A 21,139-nucleotide genomic window follows, 5' to 3' on the forward strand; every position below is an offset into this window, starting at 1 on the left:
AATAGGTAACGCTTGTCCTGTTATTTAAGATGAAGGATCTCACCAAGCAAAGCAGATCAAGGATACAGAATGTACACTGTATGCAAAACCAGAAGCTAACAAGCATGTTGGGGTACTTAGGTAAGGTGAAACTTACAAGGTGGGGATGAAACTGGTAAACAAAGCCCTTATTAAAAACCATAGTGAAACGTAATGCAATTTGGAATAAACATGACAAAGGCATTATATCAATAAAATAGTAAAGAAATATTTTATTTACCTAAGGTGTTAGTATACCATTAAAATTAGGGAAGGAAGAAAATTGTGTACATGGGCATAGCTTCAAAAATTCTGAAGGGTATTTCTGGGTATTTAGGTAGGACTTTAAGATGGAGGCCTGTGTGGTTTTTTTATTGGGTCTAAAATTAAGACAATTCATGTCCTTTCCTTGATAGTATTTGCACAAATCATCACTACCAGTCACGACTGTGGTCAGATGCTGACTCCCAATTAAGTCGAAGAGGGAGGCAAACAGAAGGAAAAGAGAAATCTTCCTGAGATATCTGGGTAAGACGTGGAAGAGGACAGGGAATTGAGGTTAAGGATTTGCGTGTATGTACCTAACAAGATACAGGTGATTTCATTCACCAGAAATCTTCTGGGGCAGGGCGGGGAATATGTATCTATATATGGTAGATTTTTCTGGGAATGAGACGTGAGACCTCCCCCCTAAGAACATGGTCAGGTACAACAGGTCACTAAATTGCCTCCTGATGTTCAAATGAATGAATGGTGAACTAGAGGACGTTTTGCTGAGCAGGGATGGGTTTAAGAGGGTAATTGAGCTAGGGCCAGGGGAGGTGAGGTGATGGATTGGATATCTAGTAGGCAAAAAGAAGTTGAGGTGACTGAGCCTTGAGAGGGGAGGACAAGAGAAAAACCTTCATTGGTTTGGCCAGTAAGGTACTTCTGAGAACAAAATGTCTAATAGGATGCACAATGTGAACTCTTCTCCTTTGCTTACACACTATCTTCAGTGAAGTCCATATTGCTCAGGGGTGTTTGTGTGAATAGATCGTTTAGGAGAAGCTTGAAGGGGTGCCAAATTCTCTATCAGGGCTGACAAGAGGTAAATGTGGAAATAAAATATGCAAACACGGGAATCAGGCATGGAACGGATAGGTGAGATCCAGGTTTCATGTGAGAAAGATATGGTCTGGGCACAATTCAATTTGTGCTCCAGCAATGAAAAAAGGAGTAAGACGGCACACTTCACTTGTAATCAACCTAAGGGAAGAAGTAAATCAAACAACTTCCCTTATTAAGAGTGTGACTGTTAGAGGCAGAGGTATCTGGAAGGATGTGGAAACTCTGCAATCATCTATTTGTACAATCCTTTTCTCAAGTCAAGGATATAAACCTGGGAAGACACCTATATTGGAGTACAGAATAAACCCATTTGGTGAATTTTTTTTGGCTGTGATCAGTTCTGTTACCAAGGACATGATTTAAATTCATTATATTCAAATCTACATAGAAATTAGTAATAGAAAATGTGCAAAGGATTTCAGATAAGGCAGTAATGAATCTGCCTACCTGCAGCACAGCAGTGGTTAAGAGCATCAACCAGGTTTGGAGTCTTGGCTCTCGCTCTTACTAGCTGTGTAATCATGGGTCAATTACTTAACACTGCCCCTTCTTATCTTTTAAATTGGGGTAAGAATACCCACCTCACTGATGGTTGCACCACTATGCAAATTAAAAATCATTCAACTGAACACTTAAAACAGGTGAATTTTATAGTATGTAAATTATGCCTTCATAAAGCTTTAAAAAAATGAGTACCCACATCATAGAAATGATGTGAAAATTAAAATGTAAACTGGCACTGTGCCTGTCAGGTAGTAAACACTCAATAAATATTAGTGACTAATATTAGTGTAACAAAGACGAGGTTAAAGAACAAGAAAGATATATAAAGTTAAATTTTTTAAGAATTAAGGAATTACTGGGCTGGTTGAAACTTTTGAGATCATTTAGTTCAACTCTTTCATTTTACAGATGAGAAAATTGGAGACCAGCAGGTGAAGTGCCTTATTCAAGGTCTAGCACTAAGACCAGACCCCAGGCCTGCTGGACCCCCATTAGTGCAATTCCCACTAACACCCACTGCCTCAGAGACATGGACACATGAAAAATGTAGGCTGTGTTTCCTTAAAGAAGAAATAAATATAGAACACAAAAAACATGCAGAGACTGTGAAGAAAGGCTGAGCATGGTAGCTCACACCTGTAATCTCAATACTTTGGGAAGCTGAGGCAAAAAGATCGCTGGAACCCAGGCGTTCAAGACCAGCCTGGGCAACCTAACAAGACCTTATCTCTATTCTTTTAAAGTCATTTAAGAAAAAAGAATTTCAAGGCCAAGGGGTAAAACCAAGAAGAGGCTATGACATCCTGACTTAGCCAGGGCCTCCAGTGGGGTCTAGGTCATGAGAACTTAAGTGCTTTGGCAAGGCCAGACCCTGGTTTGTCATCAGGTGAACTGGCTCATCACTGTAGCCAGGTGCCTGGAGCAGGTGAAGCCACAGTCCTCTCTGCTACTTCCTGTCACGACATCTGTCAGCAGTGGCAGGAGATGGGGCTAAAAATGTATGCAGCAGAATTCTTAGGAGCAGTCAGTCTGGTCAGTCTGAGCACCCCTGAAGTGTGGACAGCTCCTGAAGAGCTGCTTCTGCCCATGCCGAGCAGTGTGACCTCAATTGTTTATCCCCTGGTGTTGCCTAATCGGCCCCTCTGGATTCTAAGGCCTTCACTTATAATCCTGTTATAAATTGCCTGTCAGTTCCTCCATCATGGCAGCCTCTTCAGATGAATAAGGAAGCTTAACAGATGTGAAATGACCCTGCTTCTTCATTAATGCTGCCATCTTCTAAAGTAACTTGATAGCAGGGCTGGACAACTTTGAAGCTAATAAAAGCTTACTAAATTATTCCAATGCTAAACAGTGGACAGGAGAATGAGGTGTATCTTCTAAGTTATGACTTTCTAATATTTCAGGGGGTAACATTCAATGAGTCAACTCTGTCATTCTTAGGAGGTGGTGGAATCCTGTTCCCACAATTTTGCTGAAGAGTAATTTAGGAAAGATGGCTGGTACAGACCCTTAATGTTTGTTATGTGATCCACTGGGGGAGGAGAAGAGGAAGGAAGAAGGACAGAGGGGAAATTAAGGCCTGAAATAGCTTTTATGATTTAACTTAGTACACTGAAACCTCTCAATGAATAATTCATAAAAGTGCCTCATTAGTGCCTGCAGTCCTAGCTACTTGGAAGGCTGAGGCAGGAGGACTGTTTGAGCCCAGGAGTTCAAGGAAGCAGTGAGTTACGACTGTGTCACTGCATCCCATCCTGGGCAACAGAGCAAGACCCCAACGCTTTAAAAAAAAAAAAAGGGCCTCATCTTCTTCAACCAACTGTTTAAAATCAGTGGGAAGACAGAGGAGGTTCTGTCCATTCATTTGATTTGAATACTTGGGGCCCATATTATGAACAAATGAATAAGTTGGACTTTAGCTTTTCCACTAAAGGCTTTCCTATTTTGCAGATTACTCCATACAGTGAACACTTTGATGTCGGAGGAGGTGAGAGCTCCGACTAAAAGTCTTCTGACATTCTTGGCACTCATAAGGCTTCTCTCCAGTGTGAATTCTCTGATGTATGATAAGTTGGGAATGCTGGCTAAATGTTTTCTCACACTCACTACATTCATAAGGTTTCTCTCCAATATGAATTTTCTGGTGGAGAAGCAGCTCAGCATTATCCCAAAAGGTTCTTGCACACTCATTACATTGATGGGGTTTCTCTCCAGTATGAATTCTCTGGTGGACAATAAGGTGAGAGGTCCGCCTGAAAGCCTTTCCACACTCAAAGCATTCATAGGGTTTCTCTCCAGTGTGAATTCTCTCGTGTCTAAGAAGTTCTGAGTTCCCCCTGAAGGCTTTCCCACATTCCTTACATACATAGGGCTTCTCACCAGTATGAATTCTAATATGTCTAATAATCTCTGAGTTCTGGCCAAAAGTTTTCCCACATTCATTACATTCATAGGGTTTGTCCCCTGTATGAATTCTCTGATGCCGGATAAGCTCAGAACTCTGACCAAAGCCCTTCCCACATTCATTACACAGATATGGTTTTTCTCCAGTATGAATTTTCTGGTGTCTAATAAGGCCTGAGCTATGCTTGAAGGCTTTGCCACACTCATTGCATTCATGGTATCTTTCTTCAGTATGAATTCTCTGATGCTGAATAAGCTGTGAACTAACCCTAAAGGTCTTCCCACATTCATTACATTCATACGGTTTCTCTCCAGTATGGATTCTCTGGTGTAGAATAAGGGCTGAATTTTGACTGAAGGCTTTACCGCATTCTTCACATTTATAGGGTCTCTCTCCAGTATGAATTCTATGATGGTGAATAAGATGTGAACTCTGAATGAAGGCCTTTCCACATTCATTACAAGCAAAGGGTTTTTCTCCAGCATGAATTCTCAGGTGCCGTCGAAGGCTTGAATTAGTTCCAAATGTCTTTCCACATTCTTTACATTCAAAGGGTTTTTCTCCACTATGAACTCTCATGTGCTGGATGAGATGTGAGTTCTGATTAAAGGCTTTCCCACATTCTTTACATGTATGAGGCTTTTCTCCCACAGAACTTCTCTGTATTTTGTTAGATTCTAAAATCTCTATGAAGTTTTGGCCAGAGGTAGCAAATGCACTAACTCCCTCTGTTGTATCTCCCTGATGTGTAACCAGATTTGGGCTGGGACTGCAGCCTCTCTCACTCTCATTATTCTCCCGGTCCTTCTCACTTGAGGGTGATTTCTTACAGATCATCAACCCTGATGGAAAGTCTCTCTCCTGAGGAGACATCTGCTCTATAACCTCTTCCATGGACTCTCTCGAATGTCCCTCCAACATGTCTTCTTCACATGCTGCTCCAAACTCATGACCTTGGTAAACCACTTTTGGAAATTTTTCTAATAATGACCCATGTGGCTCAGATTCTTCAGAAATTTCTTCCTTGGGAATCACCTCCTTGTTCTCAGTCCCCATCTCGCAATCTGAAATGAGAGAGGTAAGTATGTGAAGGGACCGTATCATATTTAAATGAAGCTAACACCAGAGGAGAACAGAGCTTTGATGTAGTTCTCATAGCACTCAAAAACAGTCTTGGTCAGGGAAGGAGGGCAGCTGAGGCAGGAGGATTGCTTGAGCCTGGGGAGGTCAAGGCTGCAGTGAGCTGAAATGCGCCACTGCACTTCAGCCTGGGTGACAGGGCGAGACCCTCTCAAAACAAAAAACAAAACAGAAACAGTCTTGGTATCTGGCGAAATGACAGGATGCTGCCAAAGACAGAGATTTAGGATTATGGTGGACATGCTAAACAGTGGATGCTGACAGGAGTGAGAAAAGATTTCGAGAGAGAAGTAGGAAATGGATGGTAAAGAGATGCTGATAAAAAAAATTCCATAATACTAACGGTGAGTTGGGTTAGAACCTGAAGGTGATTAAAGAAAACATCTAGGGAAAATGGTGGCCATATTAATAGATAGGTATATGATAAATATTCAAAGAAGGGACAGAAATGACATGGTGGTTCACACCTGTAATCCCAGCACTTTGGGAGGCCGAGGCGGGCAGATCACTTGAGCTCAGGAGTTCAAGACCAACCTGGGCAACATGGCGAAACCCTGTCTACTAAAAATACAAAAATTAGCTGGGCATGGTGGCGTACACCTGTAGTCCCAGCTTCTTGGGGGGCTGAGGCAGGACAATTGCTTGAACCAGGGAGGTGGAGGTTGCAGTAAGTTGAGACTGCACCACTGCACTCCAGGCTGGGTGACAGAGTGAGACCCTGTCTCAAAAAAGAAAAAAAAAGGACAAGTTAATAGAAATAACTTTTGGGTGTATGGAGAAGTAACTGCAAAATGAGTAACAAGAGGACTATTCTTAGTCCTGTTCTCTGGTACTCATCAGCTCTGTAGAGCAGGAGAGGAGAGGGCACATAGAGGGCTTACCTCTTCAAAAGATTACCGTGTCTTAGCTGTAACTAGCACAGAAGTGCCGCCTTTGGCTCCCTGACATTTGGAGCCACTGGCTTTAAACTTCTCCAAATGGCTAGTGAATTGTGCCAATACCATTTACTGAATAATTCTTTCCCCTACTGATTTAAAATGCCACCTATGCCATAGTCTAAATATCCATCTATATTTGGGCCAACTTCTGGATTCTATTCAGTTCCACTGATCTGTGTCTTCTCTAATATCAAACAGTTCAACCTGTTAGCTTTATTAACATTTTTAACATATGCTAGAGAAAGTTATCTGAGTTTTCTTTTTCAGACCTTTCCTGTCTATTCTCATATCTTCCCAAGTAAACGTTAGTATAAATTTGTAGTCCAAACTTATGCTGATGTTGTTTTTATGTTCATCATGTCTCTGTACCTCTTTTCATTTAGTGAGATTTTCTTACATTTTGTAACTGGCTATTACTTTTATATATAGCAATGCTGTTGATCATTACATATTAATTTTATAATCAGCTCTCATAGTATTTTCTTAATACCTTCATAGATTACTTAAAGAGTACATTTTTGGCAGGGTGTGGTGGCTCACACCTGTAATTCCAGTACTTTGGGAGGCAGAGGTGGGAAGATTGCTTGAGCTCAGGAGTTCAAGACCAGCCTGGGTAACATAGGGAGATCTTGTCTCAACTAAAATTTTTTAAAAATTGGCCAGGGACAGTGGCATGTCTGTAGTCTCAGCTACTGGGGAGGCTGAGGTAGGAGGGTCACTTGAGCCCAGGGGGTCAAGGCTGCAATGAGCAGTGATTATGCCACTGTACTCCAGCCTGGGCAGTAGAACAAGACACCTTGTTTCTTGGGCAGGGGTGGGTGGGGGGAAGAGTACCTTTTTAAAACTTTTACAAAGATTTTTAGTTGTGGCAAAAATGTTTAGTTGCCTACCCCAATATCTGTTATTCCTCATTGCCTTATAACAGAATAATAAATTTATGTAGTGTGGCAATTAGCCTAGCTAAAAAAATACATTCCCCAGCTTTTTAATTTTTGCAGTTGGGATTGGCCACATGATCATATTCTAGCCAATGAGACAGTGAGATGCAAATAAAACCACATGAGACTACTAGGAAATCTCCTAAAGGATGAGGGGATACATTTCTTCCATCTTGTCTTCCATGCTGTTCCCAGAGCATGATGTGATAGCTGGACACCATCCTGGACCATGAGTATACTGGCATAGCCTAGGACTGGGGATCACAGCTGGAAGGAACCTGGGACCCTGATGACTCCATGGCACTGCCATACCATTCCTGGAATGCCAGCCTCTGGACTTCATTTATCTAAGAAAGAAATAAGCTTTTGCCTTAAGATATTGGGGTTTTTCTGTTATTATACAAGGCCAAACCTATTCCTAATAAAACTGTCCTGGGGATTTGGCTGTCCCCACCACAGACAAGGGTCCAAATGCCAGGAGAATAAGCCTGACCTTTGTTCAGATGATAAGCAATCTGGAACTAATATTTTTTTTTTTTGAGACGGAGTCTCGCTCTGTCGCCCAGGCTGGAGTGCAGTGGCGCAATCTCAGCTCACTGCAAGCTCCGCCTCCCGGGTTCACGCCATTCTCCTGCCTCAGCCTCTCCGAGTAGCTGGGACTACAGGCGCCCGCCACCATGCCCGGCTAATTTTTTTGTATTTTTAGTAGAGACAGGGTTTCACCGTGGTCTCGATCTCCTGACCTCGTGATTCGCCCGCCTCGGCCTCCCAAAGTGCTGGGATTACAAGCGTGAGCCACCGCGCCCGGCCTGGAACTAATATTAAAGTGGCCTTTGCTTAGGGCAGTCTATTTGTGCACTACAGCAAATCTGAGGAATACAATCCTCCCGTCAGTGAAAGTGTTCATTGTGGAAGGTGATTCTCAAGGGGGATGGGCATGTGTGGAACTTCATCCTTTAGACAATGCAGAACTATGGGATGGTTTTTTAAACCAAGGAGTGACATGGTCCCTGGTCAGATTAGTATTCCACGCAGATGCACACTCGTGGTCGTTTAGTGGCTGAAGTAGAAAGCAATAGGTCTGCACATAGGAAGATCAGCGGGGAGGCTGATGCAGTCATCAAGGCAAAAGGTGATGTGATCTCACTAGAGCACTAGTAGCAGTGGGGAGGAAGAGACAGGCTGGGGAAATATGGAAGAGGTCAAATTCTGCAAGACTTAGTGTGTGACTGGAGATAGGTGCAAGGAGAGAGGACTCAAAGATGGTGCCCAGATCTCACTCAATTTGAGGGATGGTAATTAGATGGACGGTGGTGCCACAATATTCTGAATACTGGGAGAGGAGCTAGTATAGCAATAAAAGAGGATCAATGAGCTCTGTTTTGGACAAAATGAGTTTCAAGATATCCACAGAGAGGTATCAAAGAATCAGTCCAAATATATTGGTCTAAAGCTTAAAGTAGTCAGGACTAGAGATACAGACTTGAGAGTACTCAGCCTGAGTGTAGCATGAGAACCATCAGAGGCTGCGAACAGAAGCCTAAGAGTCAAAGAAATAGTCATGAGTGCTCCAGTTATCTTTCATTTTCCCTCTAGATCTTCTTTCCACCTTTCTCCCTGTCACTCTTTGCCCCAGAAGCCTAACCTGTATGGAACACATCAACAGAGCCTCTGGCTTCCAGCTGTGTTCCACCAATGAGGAGCCCCAGCAGGGGTCTGGAAGCAGGGAGGAAAGGGCAGGGCAGGAGAAAGGGGTCAGGGTTCCTTCCTGTGAGGTTGTCTTGGGCTGGGGGTTGTCCCTCAACTGAGGTCCCTACTCCTCTCAAGTCTATCCTACTCAGTAGTCTCACTGTCTGGGTTCCAGTAACCTCTGCTCCCTCCTGTCTCTTCAGGCCCAGGGCTAGTGACTATTATTACCAGCCCCAGGTTCTTCAATGACCTGCCCACACCTAGATCATTTATAATTAACCTCGCTGCAAAAAACCCTCCTCAAATTATCCTAATTTGAGTGAGCTGTTTCCTGTTCAGACTCTGTTCATAAAGGGGTGAGTAGAGGAAGAGAATGAGCCAAGAAGATAAAGAATGGTAGTGAAACCGAAAAACCAGAATACTGTGTCACAGAAGTCACTTAGGCATTGGCAGAGGGAATTTAAAAATATCAAGGGAAGGCTAGGCATGGTGGCTCATGCCTTTAATGCCAGCACTTTGGGAGGAGTAGGTGGGAGGATCACTTGAGCCCAGGAGTTTGAGACCAGCCTGGGAAACATAGCAAGACCCCATCTCTACAAATTAAAAATTTAGCCAAGCACAGTGGCATGTGCCTGTGTCCCAGCTACTCGGGAAGCTGAGGTGGGAGGATCACTTGAGCCTGTGAGGTAGAGGCTGCGGTAACCTCTGACTGAGCCACTGTACTCCAGCCTGGGCAACAGAGTGAGACTCTGTCTCAAAAAAAAAAAAAAAAAATCAAATGCAGTTGAGATTCACTAGGATAAGAATTAGAAAATGTCTACTGAGGTTGGGCACAATGGCTCACGCCTGTAATCCCAGCACTTTGGGAGGCCAAGGCGGGCAGATCATGAGGTCAGGAGATCAAGACCATCTTGGCTAACACGGTGAAACTCCGTCTCTACTAAAAATACAAAAAAAGGAGCCAGGTGTGGTGGCAGGAGGCTGAGGCAGGAGAATGGCCCGAACCCGGGAGGCAGAGCTTGCGGTGAGCCGAGATCACGCCTCTGTACTCCAGCCTGGGTGACAGAGCGAGACTCCGTCTCAAAAAAAAAAAAAAAAGAAAATGTGTACTGAGACAATAGATAGTCACATATGAACTGTGAGCACAGATTCAGGGGAATGACAGAAGCAAAAGCCAGCTGGTAGTGGACTGAATAATGAATTTGCTGCTGCTTTCAAAAAAAAAAAAAAAAAGGCCGGGCGCGGTGGCTCACGCTTGTAATCCCAGCACTTTGGGAGGCCGAGGCGGGCGGATCACGAGGTCAGGAGATCGAGACCACGGTGAAACCCCGTCTCTACTAAAAAAATACAAAAAATTAGCCGGGCGTGGTGGCGGGCGCCTGTAGTCCCAGCTACTCGGAGAGGCTGAGGCAGGAGAATGGCGTGAACCCGGGAGGCGGAGCTTGCAGTGAGCCAAGATCGCGCCACTGCACTCCAGCCTGGGCGGCAGAGCGAGACTCCGTCTCAAAAAAAAAAAAAAAAAAAAAAAGTGGATGAAAGGAGAAGACCAAGATGGACAGTGCTATAGAGCAAGGCTTTCCTCTGATGGAAGAGACAGGCGCATGTTTATATTAGAAGGAATAGGTCCAGCAGAGAGATAGGGGTTGAGTGAAGAAAGGATGAGATTACTGAAGAAACAAAGACCCTGAGCAGCACAGGAGGCTGGAGTCATGTGGTAAGGGAAGGGGAAAGGGGGAGATTTGGGGGCGACTTTGGACCCCCCTTCTCTCTGCCCAGCCTCCCGTTATCCACAGGATTTTGGTTACTAACACCATCTGGCTTGGGCACCTCCCGTCACTCATCAGGGCAGCCTGGTAATGCCCCCCTCCCCAGACACCTGGAAGGAACCTGATCTCCTACTGGAATCCTGAAGTCTTAGAAGCTCTTTGTGCTACACCTGAAAATGAGGTGGAACTTTCTTTGACTTTCCCCATCTCAGCATCTTCTCTCATTTTCCCATGAAGTAAGAGAGGGCACCTAAAAACTGTACTTCTCCTTTTTGTTGAAATCTTTGAAAATTATAGGTAATGTGTATCTATACAATTGTAAGAATCCACTGTCGAGAATTTAGCTGTCTTCTTCCTCCATGGTACCATCTGAGTTGGGAAGTACTGTCTTAAATACATTTCTCTCTCATCCCTACCCAAGAGCAAGTTCCACAAGCTGCCATTTCAGTCTCCATCTGCTTCCAACCCCCTCTCTGGCCTTTCCTTTTCATCCTCATGACTCCTATAGTTGCTTCTTTTCCATCATCTAGTTCTTCACAAAATCAGCATTCATAGAGCTGACATGTGTACCACAATAAATGGAAAATCACTTTTTCTTAGCAAAACAAGATACAACAGAAGTTAAGTATGTATTTATCCCCAGTCAAGTAACCAGGACCTAGTTTAAAACTCAAATTCAGGGCCAGGTATGGTGGCTTACGCCTATAATCCCAGCACTTTGGGAGGCCGAGGCAGGTGGATCATGAGGTCAGGAGATCGAGACCATCCTGGCTAACACGGTGAAACTCCATCTCCACTAAAAATACAAAAAATTAGCTGGGCGTGGTGGCGGGCACTTGTAGTCCCAGCTACTCAGGAGGCTGAGGCAGGCGAATGGCGTGAACCCAGGAGGCGGAGCTTGCAGTGAACCAAGATTGCGCCACTGCACTCCAGCCTGGGCGACAGAGCAAGGCTCCGTCTCAAAAAAAAACAAAAACAAAACTCAAATTCAGAAAGTCTCCCCTAGCCAGGTGCAGTGGCTCATGCCTGTAATCCCAGCACTTTGGGAGGCTGAGGCAAGCAGAACCACCTGATGTCAGGAGTTCGAGACCAGCCTGGCCAACATGGTGAAACCCTGTCTCTACTAAAAATACACACAAAAAATTAGCCAGGCGTGGTGGTGTGCAACTGTAGTCCCAGCTACTGGGGAGGCCGAGGCAGGAGAATCGCTTGAGCCCAGGAGGCACAGGTTGTAGTGAACCAAGATCGCTCCACTGCACTCCAGCCTGTGCGACAGAGTAAGACTCCATCTCAAAAAAACACAGAAAGCCTTCCCCAACTAAATCTTACCCACTCTGATCATTCTTTCACTTTGCATTCTGCCAGCAACACGGTATGTCATTTGTTAAATACTGCTCTATGGGTATCTTATCAAATACAAATCAAAGCCAATCTCCATTTGGTTGATTTTTCCAGAGGCACAGCCATACATTAGGCCTCAGACTCATATGGAAACACCACTTCTCATAGCCTAAATTCAAATTCCCAAATACAATTTTCTATCTTTCCGTTTCTCACTTCCTCACTTTCCTAAATCTGAAATTAAATGTTTCTGAAGACAGATAAGATGGAGGTGCTACTAGAAGAGTGGAGGTTGGCCACTGGTCCTCAGTTTGGGGATGACAGGCAGACCTCTATTGGGTCTCCACAGCTCAGAACAGGACCCTCAACTTGGCAGACCTAAATTTGTCTTTTCAACGCACCCAAGGAAAGCAAGCTCAAAAAGCCTCATTCACAAAGTACTGATGTATAAACCAGATATCTATTAATTAACAACAAGAAATAAAATTTATAAAAGACCATGTTACCTAGATGAAAATCTACATGAGCCAGGCACGGTAGCTCATGCCTGTAATCCCAGCACTTTGGGAGGCCGAGGCGGGCAGATCACCTGAGGTCAGGAGTTCAAGACCAGCCTGGCCAACATGGTGAACCCTCATCTCTACAAAAATACAAAAATTGGCTGGGCATGATGGTGGGTGCCTATAATCCCAGCTACTCAGGAGGCTGAGGCGGGAGAATCGCTTGAACTTGGGAGATGGAGGTTGCAGTGAGCTTAGATCGCGCCATTGCACTCCAGCCTGGGCGACAGAACCAGACTCCATCTCAAAAAAAAGAAAAAGAAAAGAAAATCTACATGGAAAGCCACATAAAACCCTGAAAATCGCTTAGTAGCCCTGAAATCATGGCAGGAAGATCTTGTTAGATGAATGTCTCTTAAACAATGGTTCTTGGCCTGGAACTAGGCTAGCTACGTAAGAATCCACTGAGAAATCTGTTAAAAATACTAATTTCCAGATCCCATCTCAGATCTCTCAGAATCAGAATCTCTAGTGGGGCCAAGAGATCTATATTTTAAACAAGTACCCTAGGTGATTCTGATGCACAGCCAGGTTTGAAGACCAGTGTTACAAAGTCTTTTTTTTTTTTGAGATGGAGTTTCGCTCTTGTTCCCCAGCTGGAGTGTGGTGGTGCAATCCTGGCTCACTGCAACCTCTACCTCCTGGGTTCAAGCAATTCTCCTGCCTCAGCCTCCCGAGTAGCTGGGATTACAGGCATGCACCACCATGCCCAGCTAATTTTGTATTTTTGGTAGAGATGGGGTTTCTCCATGTTGGTCAGGCTGGTCTCGAACTACCGACCTCAGGTGATCCGCCCACCTCAGCCTCCCAAAGTGCTGGGATTACAAGCATGAGCCACTGTGCCCGGCCTACAAAGTCTTAATGACTGGAGTTATCCTACTCTTAATGTGGTGTATCCATCTCTACCCAAAATCTGGCCTACAGGCAGATCAACACAGGTGTCAAGCAGCAGAATATGGGTACATTGCCAGTTCCTGTTCTGACTTTTTTCCTCTTCTCAATCTAGATTGCCCCTCCCCTCCCCTAAACCTGAGAGCAGACAGATATAATACAAGTGACTGCATACCTTTTCTGAGTTAAAAACCACCTTTCTGTTATGTTTAACAAACTGACTCTAGTTACTGTAACTGGACCTGATTTTGCCCAAAGTGCATAAATCTACATTTACAGCAATCTCTTGTGATAGCAATATCACAACTTTTTGAACTTATCTGCCAAAAAGCCACACAGTGATTTGTAGTAAAACATTACGGCATAATCTGTCAGCTGACTGACAATCTGATTACATCTTTTAAAAATTTTGTCGGGACTGGGCACGCCTATAATCCCGGCACTTTGAGAGGCTAAGGTGGGCACATCACTTAAGCCAGGAGTTTGAGACCAGCCTGGCCAACAGGGCGAAACCTGTCTCTAGAAAAATTACAAAAAAATTAGCCAAGCATGGTGGTGAATGCCTATAGTCCCAAGCTACCTGGGCAGCTGAGGTGGGAGGATCACCTGAGGCTAGGAGGTGAAGGCTGCAGTGAGCTGTGATCACACCACTGCACTCCAGCCTGGGTGACAGAACAAGAGACTCTGTCTCAAAAAATGAAGTAAAATTTTGTTGGGAGCAAAGATTGGGACTTGTATTACAAAAGGTCCAAGAAACTCACTTTTTCAACAAATTGTCTCTGTATGGCACGCTAGAGGATTTCCCACTGCAGAGTGATGCACCATGGTAACCTTAAGGAGTTGCGTGAGTGGTGTCTTTATTTATTTTATTTTACTTATTGTTTTTTTGAGACAGAGTCTCACTCTGTCGCCCAGGCTGGAGTGCAGTGGCGTGATCTTGGCTCACTGCAACCTCTGCCTCCTGGTTTCAAGCGATTCTCCTGCCTCAGCCTCCCTAGTAGCTGGGATTACACGCGCCCACCACCAGGCCCGGCTAATTTTTTACATTTTTAGTAGAGACAGGGTTCCACCATGTTAGCCAGGATGGTCTCGATCTCCTGACCTCGTGATCCACCCGCCTTGGCCTCCCAAAGTGCTGGGATTACAGGCGTGAGCCACCGCGCCCAGCTTGTTTTTTGTATTTTTAGTAGAGGTGCGGTTTCACCATGTTGGCCAGGCTGGTCTCAAACTCTTGACCTCAAATGATCCACCCACCTCGGCCTCCCAAAGTGCTAGGATTACAGGCATGAGCCACTGTGCCTGGCTGGCGTCTTTCTTTTATAAAAGAAGAAAAGGGCCAGGCGCGGTGGCTCATGCCTGTAATGCCAACACTTTGAGAGGCTGAAGCAGGTGGATCATGAGGTCAGGAGATCGAGACCATCCTAGCTAACATGGTGAAACCCTACCTCTACTAAAAACACAAAAAATTAGCCGGGCATGGTGGCAGGCGCCTGTAGTCCCACCTATTCAGGAGGCTGAGGCAGGAGAATGGCGTGAATCTGGGAGGCAGAACTTGCAGTGAGCCAAGATCGCGCCACTGCACTCCAGCCTGGGCGACAGACTGAGACTCCGTCTCAAAAAAAATAATAACAAAATAAAATAAAATGAAGAAAAGAACAGGTCCATTCTTAAGCAGATCAGTCATAGGCAAGGATACAAAATAAAGTCAAGATCTAGAAGTTGATTTCCATACAACAATCTATGTGCCCAAATATGTTACAGAAAGTGTCTGTGTACCTCCTCCACATATTTCCATCTGCAGACCACTGCACTATAGCATTCTGGACAGAAAGTGGGCAAGCAAGAGGCCAGGAAGTACAGGAAGAGTACGAAAAGAAACAGACATCCCGGCTAACACGGTGAAACCCCACCTCTATTAAAAATACAAAAACTTAGCCAGGTGTGGTGGAAGGTGCCTATAGTCCCAGCTACTCGGGAGGCTGAGGCAGGAGAATAGCATGAACCCCGGGGCAGGCGGAGCTTACAGTGAGCCAAAATTGCACCACTGCACTCCAGTGCAGAGCAAGACTGCGTCTCAAAAAAGAAAAAAGAAGGCCGGGCCCGGTGGCTCACGCCTGTAATCCCCGCACTTTGGGAGGCTGAGGTGGGCGGATCACGAGGTCAGGAGATCAAGACCATCCTGGCTAACACAGTGAAACCCTGTCTCTACTAAAAATACAAAAAATTAGCCGGGCGAGGTGGCGGGCGCCTGTAGTCCCAGCTACTCGGGAGGCTGAGGCAGGAGAATGGCGTGAACCCCGGGGGGCGGAGCCTGCAGTGAGCCGAGATCGCGCCACTGCACTCCAGCCTGGGCGACAGCGAGACTCTGTCTCAAAAAAAAAAAAAAAAAAAGAAAAAGAAAAAAGAACAGAAACAGAAAAAAACAATGTAGCATGCACAAGGGTGGGATAAATATGGAAGGGGAGAAGATGAGCACGGCAGCACTGACATTTTGATGTGGAGGGTAATGATAAGCTCTCACTATGTGCTAAGCAATTTACAGACATTAACCCTTACCACCACCTCATGAAACAAGCACGCTGGAGAGCATCAGAGCGAAGAGGGGCCAATCACCATGCTCTCCTGACTTCTTTCAGTGGCAGTTTTGGCAGCCTGAGAATCCAGGGAGATGTGTGGTGGAAGACTGAGGAGGTGAGGCCTAGGGAGGTTAGTCAGGACAGAGCTGAGATGACTGAGTGAGATACGGATGGAAATGAAGGGGGGCTGGGAGGAGTGGGGTGCTAACAGATGGAGGTTACAGAGAGGGTGAAGGATGTGATGAGCACCTTCTTTGTGCTCCAAGGGAAGGTAACCAAGGGAAGGTATCTGGGAAACTGGGATGAGGTTTTATTTTTAAATGTTGAAATTTTAATATCTCAAAAATAATATCCTTTGAAACTCATTAAAATTTATGATGAGAAATGGAAATGTTTTGGATGTCAACTTGCAAATGTATAAAGAGATACAAACCTTCCAAAATTATTTTACGGGGTATGTGAGCAAAAATATTTGCAGCGGCTTTGCTTTCCTTGCCAGAGATCTAACCTCATCCAAGAGCTCCAGCAGTACACTCCAACTGGGTTAACCCAGTCAAATAAATGCCCTAATTCTTGCAAGGCACTGGTTCAGAAACAGCAAGGATTCGGGAATTCCTGGTTTGGAAATGGACATCCACCTTCATCTGGGTCAATATTTTGAGGAAGTTTGCTGGGAGCTGCTGGGAATAGTTTCCTGCCATCCTGAGAGAACCATAGGAAAATACTTCCATATATTATTGCCTGTACCTGCTGCTGCCATCTCACTACCAGCCTGTGAATGAGGGCAGCTAAACCTAAGAAAAACAAGGGAGATGCCACCAGGGCCATTGGATTAAATCAGTCCTGAAACAACTAAACCTCTTTTTTTTTTTTTTTTTCTTTTGAGAGGGAGCCTCGCTCTGTCTCCCAGGCTGGAGTGCAATGGCGCAATCTTGGCTCACTGCAACCTCCGCCTCCTCGGCTCAGGCAATTCTCCCACCTCAGCCTCCCAAGTAGCTGGTATTACAGGCATCCGCCACCATGCCTGGCTAATTTTGTATTTTTAGTAGAGACGGAGTTTCACCATGTTGGCCAGGCTGGTCTTGAGCTCCTGACCTCAGGTGATCCACCCGCCTCGGCCTCCCAAAGTGCTGGGATTACAGGCGTGAGTCACCACACCCGGCCTATACCTCTTGACTTCCAATTATGAGAGCCTATATACTTGCATATTTTAAAGCCAGCTTGAGTTGGATTCTGTTACTTACAGACAAAAGCATCTTAGCTAATGCAGATGATTTTCCTTAACCTCTGAAAGGCCAGATCCTACCAAATATTCCATATTTAGTACAAAGAGCACCTCCTTCTCAAAGTCTTCACTAACATCTGCAGGAAAGAGGTTCTCTCTTGGTCCTCTGAGTTCATTGGCCCTTTTCTCTTTCATTCTACTATAGTTATCATGTTACTTCCTGTTTATTGCACCCCCAAAGCCTACAGAATAAAAATTTCTTCCCATGGCTCATAATGTCCCCCTGAGGAAGCCCATTTCCCTTTCTCATCTCCTGTCCCACACCCTCCATTAACTGTTGGAAGGTGCAGTCATGCTCAGTGTCCTGCAGTTCAAACATTTTCTATTCTTTTTTTTTTTTTTTGAGACGGAGTCTCGCTCTGTCGCCCAGGCTGGAGTGCAGTGGCGCGATCTCGGCTCACTGCAAGCTCCGCCTCCCGGGTTCACGCCATTCTCCTGCCTCAGCCTCTCCGAGTAGCTGGGACTACAGGCGCCCGCCACCACGCCCGGCTAATTTTTTGTATTTTTAGTAGAGATGGGGTTTCACCATGGTCTCGATCTCCTGACCTCGTGATCCGCCCGCCTCGGCCTCCCAAAGTGCTGGGATTACAAGCGTGAGCCACCGCGCCCGGCCACATTTTCTATTCTTTAAAGCTTCTTTGCCTTTGAGAATAAGTTATTCCCACGTCCTGGAAATCTACTGCCTACTTTGTGCACTTCACAAGCATCTCCAAGCCTCAGCTCAGGCATGGACAGACCCCCTCCAATTTTTTTTTTTTTTTGAGACAGAGTCTCACTGTGTCACCTAGGCTGGAGTGCTGGAGTGCAGTGATGCCATCTCGGCTCACTGCAACCTCCGCCTCCCAGGTTCAAGCGATTCTCCTGCCTCAGCCTCCTGCGTAGCTGGGATTACAGGTGTGTACCACCACGCTCGGCTGCTTTTTATATTTTTAGTAGAGACAGGGTTTCACCATGTTGGTCAGGCTGGTCTCAAACTCCTGACCTCAGGTGATCCGCCCACCTTCGCCTCCCAAAGTGCTGGGATTACAGGCATGAGCCATCACGCCCGGCCGACCCCCTCCATTTTCTTCCCTGACCCCCAGACTCTAAGGCAGACAGCTACTCCTTCACCTCGTAGCAGCTACCCCACTGCATTATTAATTTTTCATATCTATTTTCTTCTCTAGACCATAAGCAAGGATGCTTTTCCATTCATCCTGGTATTCTGAGTACCTAGCATATTTCAGATACCTGGTAAATGTTAAGTGAATTTGTGTAACTGTCTTATATATATAATGAATCTGCAATACCTCCCTTTTTTCTGAGACAGGGTCTTGGCTCTATTGCCCAGACTCACTGCAGCTTCAACTTCCCAGGCTCAAGAAAATCCTCCCACCTCAGCCTCCCAAGTAGCTGGGACTACAAGCGTGCGCCACCACACCCAACTACCCAACTAATTTCTTTGTACAGATGGTGTCTCACTATGTTGCCCAGGCTGGTCTTGAACTCCTGTGCTCAAGTGATCCTCCCGCCTAGGCCTCCCAAAATGCTGGGATTACAGGCATGAGCCACTGCACCCAGCCCCTGTAATACTCTTGATGGCTAACTGGATATTTCATTCATCATTATATCTAAAGTGCCTAGGATAGTGTCTGACACATAGCTGGTGTCGATAACTGTAAAAATAAGTTCCTTCTCTCAAGCTGGGTGATATTTAATTTATGGCACTGTTATCCTCCTTTCCTCTCTTCTCCCTCTGGTACCCATAATAGGGCTCTATCTTTGCAGCTCAAACCTGTCTCCTTTTCACAACCACCCCTCATAAGTCAGTATCTTGTCTAGCAGCACAGGGCACAATCTGCCACTAGGGCCTTAAGTTTGTGACACTGCCCGCCATTTCGTCCTAGCGGTTTACTTGGGGGTGGAATGTCTGAGAAAACCACAGCTCCCACGGGTCCCCACCTCAGGATAGAAGGGAGTGTCCCTGCTTCTCCCGCCCCCACGGATGACAGGCACCAAACCAGAGCTGGGACGGTCCCTGGCGGTGTCCAGGCCCCACCCTCTCTGTGTGCAGGTGGAAATGAAGGCCTGGGGGCGGGGGGAATGGAGGAAAGCATAAACTTCAAGGTCACACAGCGAACCCCGGTCAGAACGGGCCTAAACGTAGGGTTTCCGCTCGGCTCTCTAGGGAGCTGGGAGCCCAGCCCCCGCCTACCCCCACAGCCGCGACGGAATGAGGTCTCACCGCAGGCCGCTACCGCCCCGCGCTCGCTCACTCCGCTCACGCTCCGCGCTGCTGGGCCTCTCGCACAGAGCCCGCGGCTGTTGTCCCGGTGTCACTGGCGACGGGCATCGGCCACTTCCGGTACCCGGGCGGCACTCCAGCCAATCGGCGCGCGTCGCACTCCGCTGGAGGAACAGGTGGTCAGCGCACCGACGCCCCCTTGCCTTTTCCGGCTTTGCTTTTCGCCGGTTCTCGCCCTAGCCCAAGTTCCACGTCGCCGCCGCCTGCCGAGCCGGCTCCCTGGAACAGCAAAGTGCACCCGTCGATGCCCACTTCAGCCCCGGAATCATTGACGAGCTGAGTCCTCCGGGTTTCCTAGAACGGCTCCGGGGATGAACTTCCGCTCCGCGATCTGCCGCTCTGCGCCCTGGTGTCGCTCCCCAGGCATTGCTCTAGGCTGAAGAACTCGGGAATCCGCTTCGCATTCCCGCGGGGACTTTGCGCGACCCTTTTAACTCTCCCAACCCGCATCGTTCTTATCCCATCCTTCCTTTCCACAGACCCGTGGGTCTGATAAACACAGGGCTGCAGATCCTGGGAACAGGTCGCTCCTCGGCGGGAACGAAGGGAGACATGCTTTGAGTTCCGGGAGGGCTTGCAGGAGTGACGTTTGAGTTGAAATCTCAAGATTGAGTGGGAATTACCAAGGTTAAGAGTAAAGGCCTAGGTTAAGCAGCTGAGGCCACGGAAACAGCATTCTGCAGCTAGCCTTCCTGCGTTCCCTGAGCAAGCTTGGCCCATTCTCACCTCAGAACCTTTCCTTGTTACTTCCTCTGTAATTTTGCACAGCGGCTTGTTTTTTTGTTTGTTTGTTTTTTGAGATGGAGTTTGGCTCTTGTTGCCCAGGCTGGAGTGCGATGGTGCCATCTCCGCTCACCGCAACCTCCGCCTCCCGGATTCAAGCGATTCTCCTACTTCAACCTCCCCGAGTAGCTGGGATTACAGGCATGTGCCACCACGCCCGGCTAATTTTGTATTTTAGGTAGAGACGGGGTTTCTCGATTTTGGTCAGGCTGGTCTCGAACTCCCGACCTCAGGTGATCCGGCCACCTCGGCCTCCCAAAGTGCTGGGATTACAGACATGAGCCACCGCGCCCGGCCTCCAGCTTGTTTTTGTTTGTTTTTTGAGGCGGAGTTTCGCTCTTGTCGCCCAGGCTGGAGTGCAATGGCACAATCTCTGCTCACTGCAACCTCCACCTCCCGGGTTCAAGCGATTCTCCAGCCTCAGCCTCCAGAGTAGCTGGGATTACAAGTGCCAGCCACCACGCCCGGCTAATTTTTGTATTTTTAGTAGAGACGGGGTTTCACCATGTTGGTCAGGCTGGTCTCGAACTTCTGACCTTAGGCCAGACCTTAGGCCCACGTTGGCCTCCCAAAGTGCTGGGATTACAGGCGTGAGCTACTGCGCCCGGCCAGCCAGCTTGTTTTTAGGTGTCGGTTCCAAGATCACCACATTGAAGACTTTCATTCTATGTAATGTTGCCTCAGAGTACACTATCCTTCCCAAATATCAGTTACAAAGGACTATGATTAGCCCTGTTTGGGTCTGGTGCTCAACCCTGGACCACTCAAGAGGGAAAGGACCATGTGATTAACGAAGCCTGGTCACCTGCCTTCCCACAAGGATGAGGGCAGGCTTCTGTGTTTGCCTCGCCATAATCCTATGAAATAGGGAAAGGAGTGACCACCTTTAGAAAGGAATATTGTGTTTGT

At 46.5% G+C, this 21,139-nt stretch overlaps 1 protein-coding gene across 1 annotated transcript; it reads right to left on the minus strand.

Annotated features, from left to right (window-relative positions):
* Positions 1 to 227: 227 nt before the first annotated feature.
* Positions 228 to 20,031, minus strand: ZFP3 (ZFP3 zinc finger protein). The gene is made up of 2 exons (XM_055255781.2): positions 19,388 to 20,031; positions 228 to 5,103 (listed from the first exon to the last, which is right to left on the minus strand). Exon 2 carries the CDS (start codon positions 5,093 to 5,095, stop codon positions 3,587 to 3,589), a length of 1,509 nt encoding a protein of 502 aa, XP_055111756.1. The 5' UTR covers positions 5,096 to 5,103; positions 19,388 to 20,031; the 3' UTR covers positions 228 to 3,586.
* Between the last annotated feature and the right edge of the window lie 1,108 nt (positions 20,032 to 21,139).

The sequence above is a fragment of the Symphalangus syndactylus genome, chromosome 20 (assembly GCF_028878055.3).
Source record: "Symphalangus syndactylus isolate Jambi chromosome 20, NHGRI_mSymSyn1-v2.1_pri, whole genome shotgun sequence".
Classification (NCBI taxonomy): Eukaryota; Metazoa; Chordata; class Mammalia; order Primates; family Hylobatidae; genus Symphalangus; species Symphalangus syndactylus.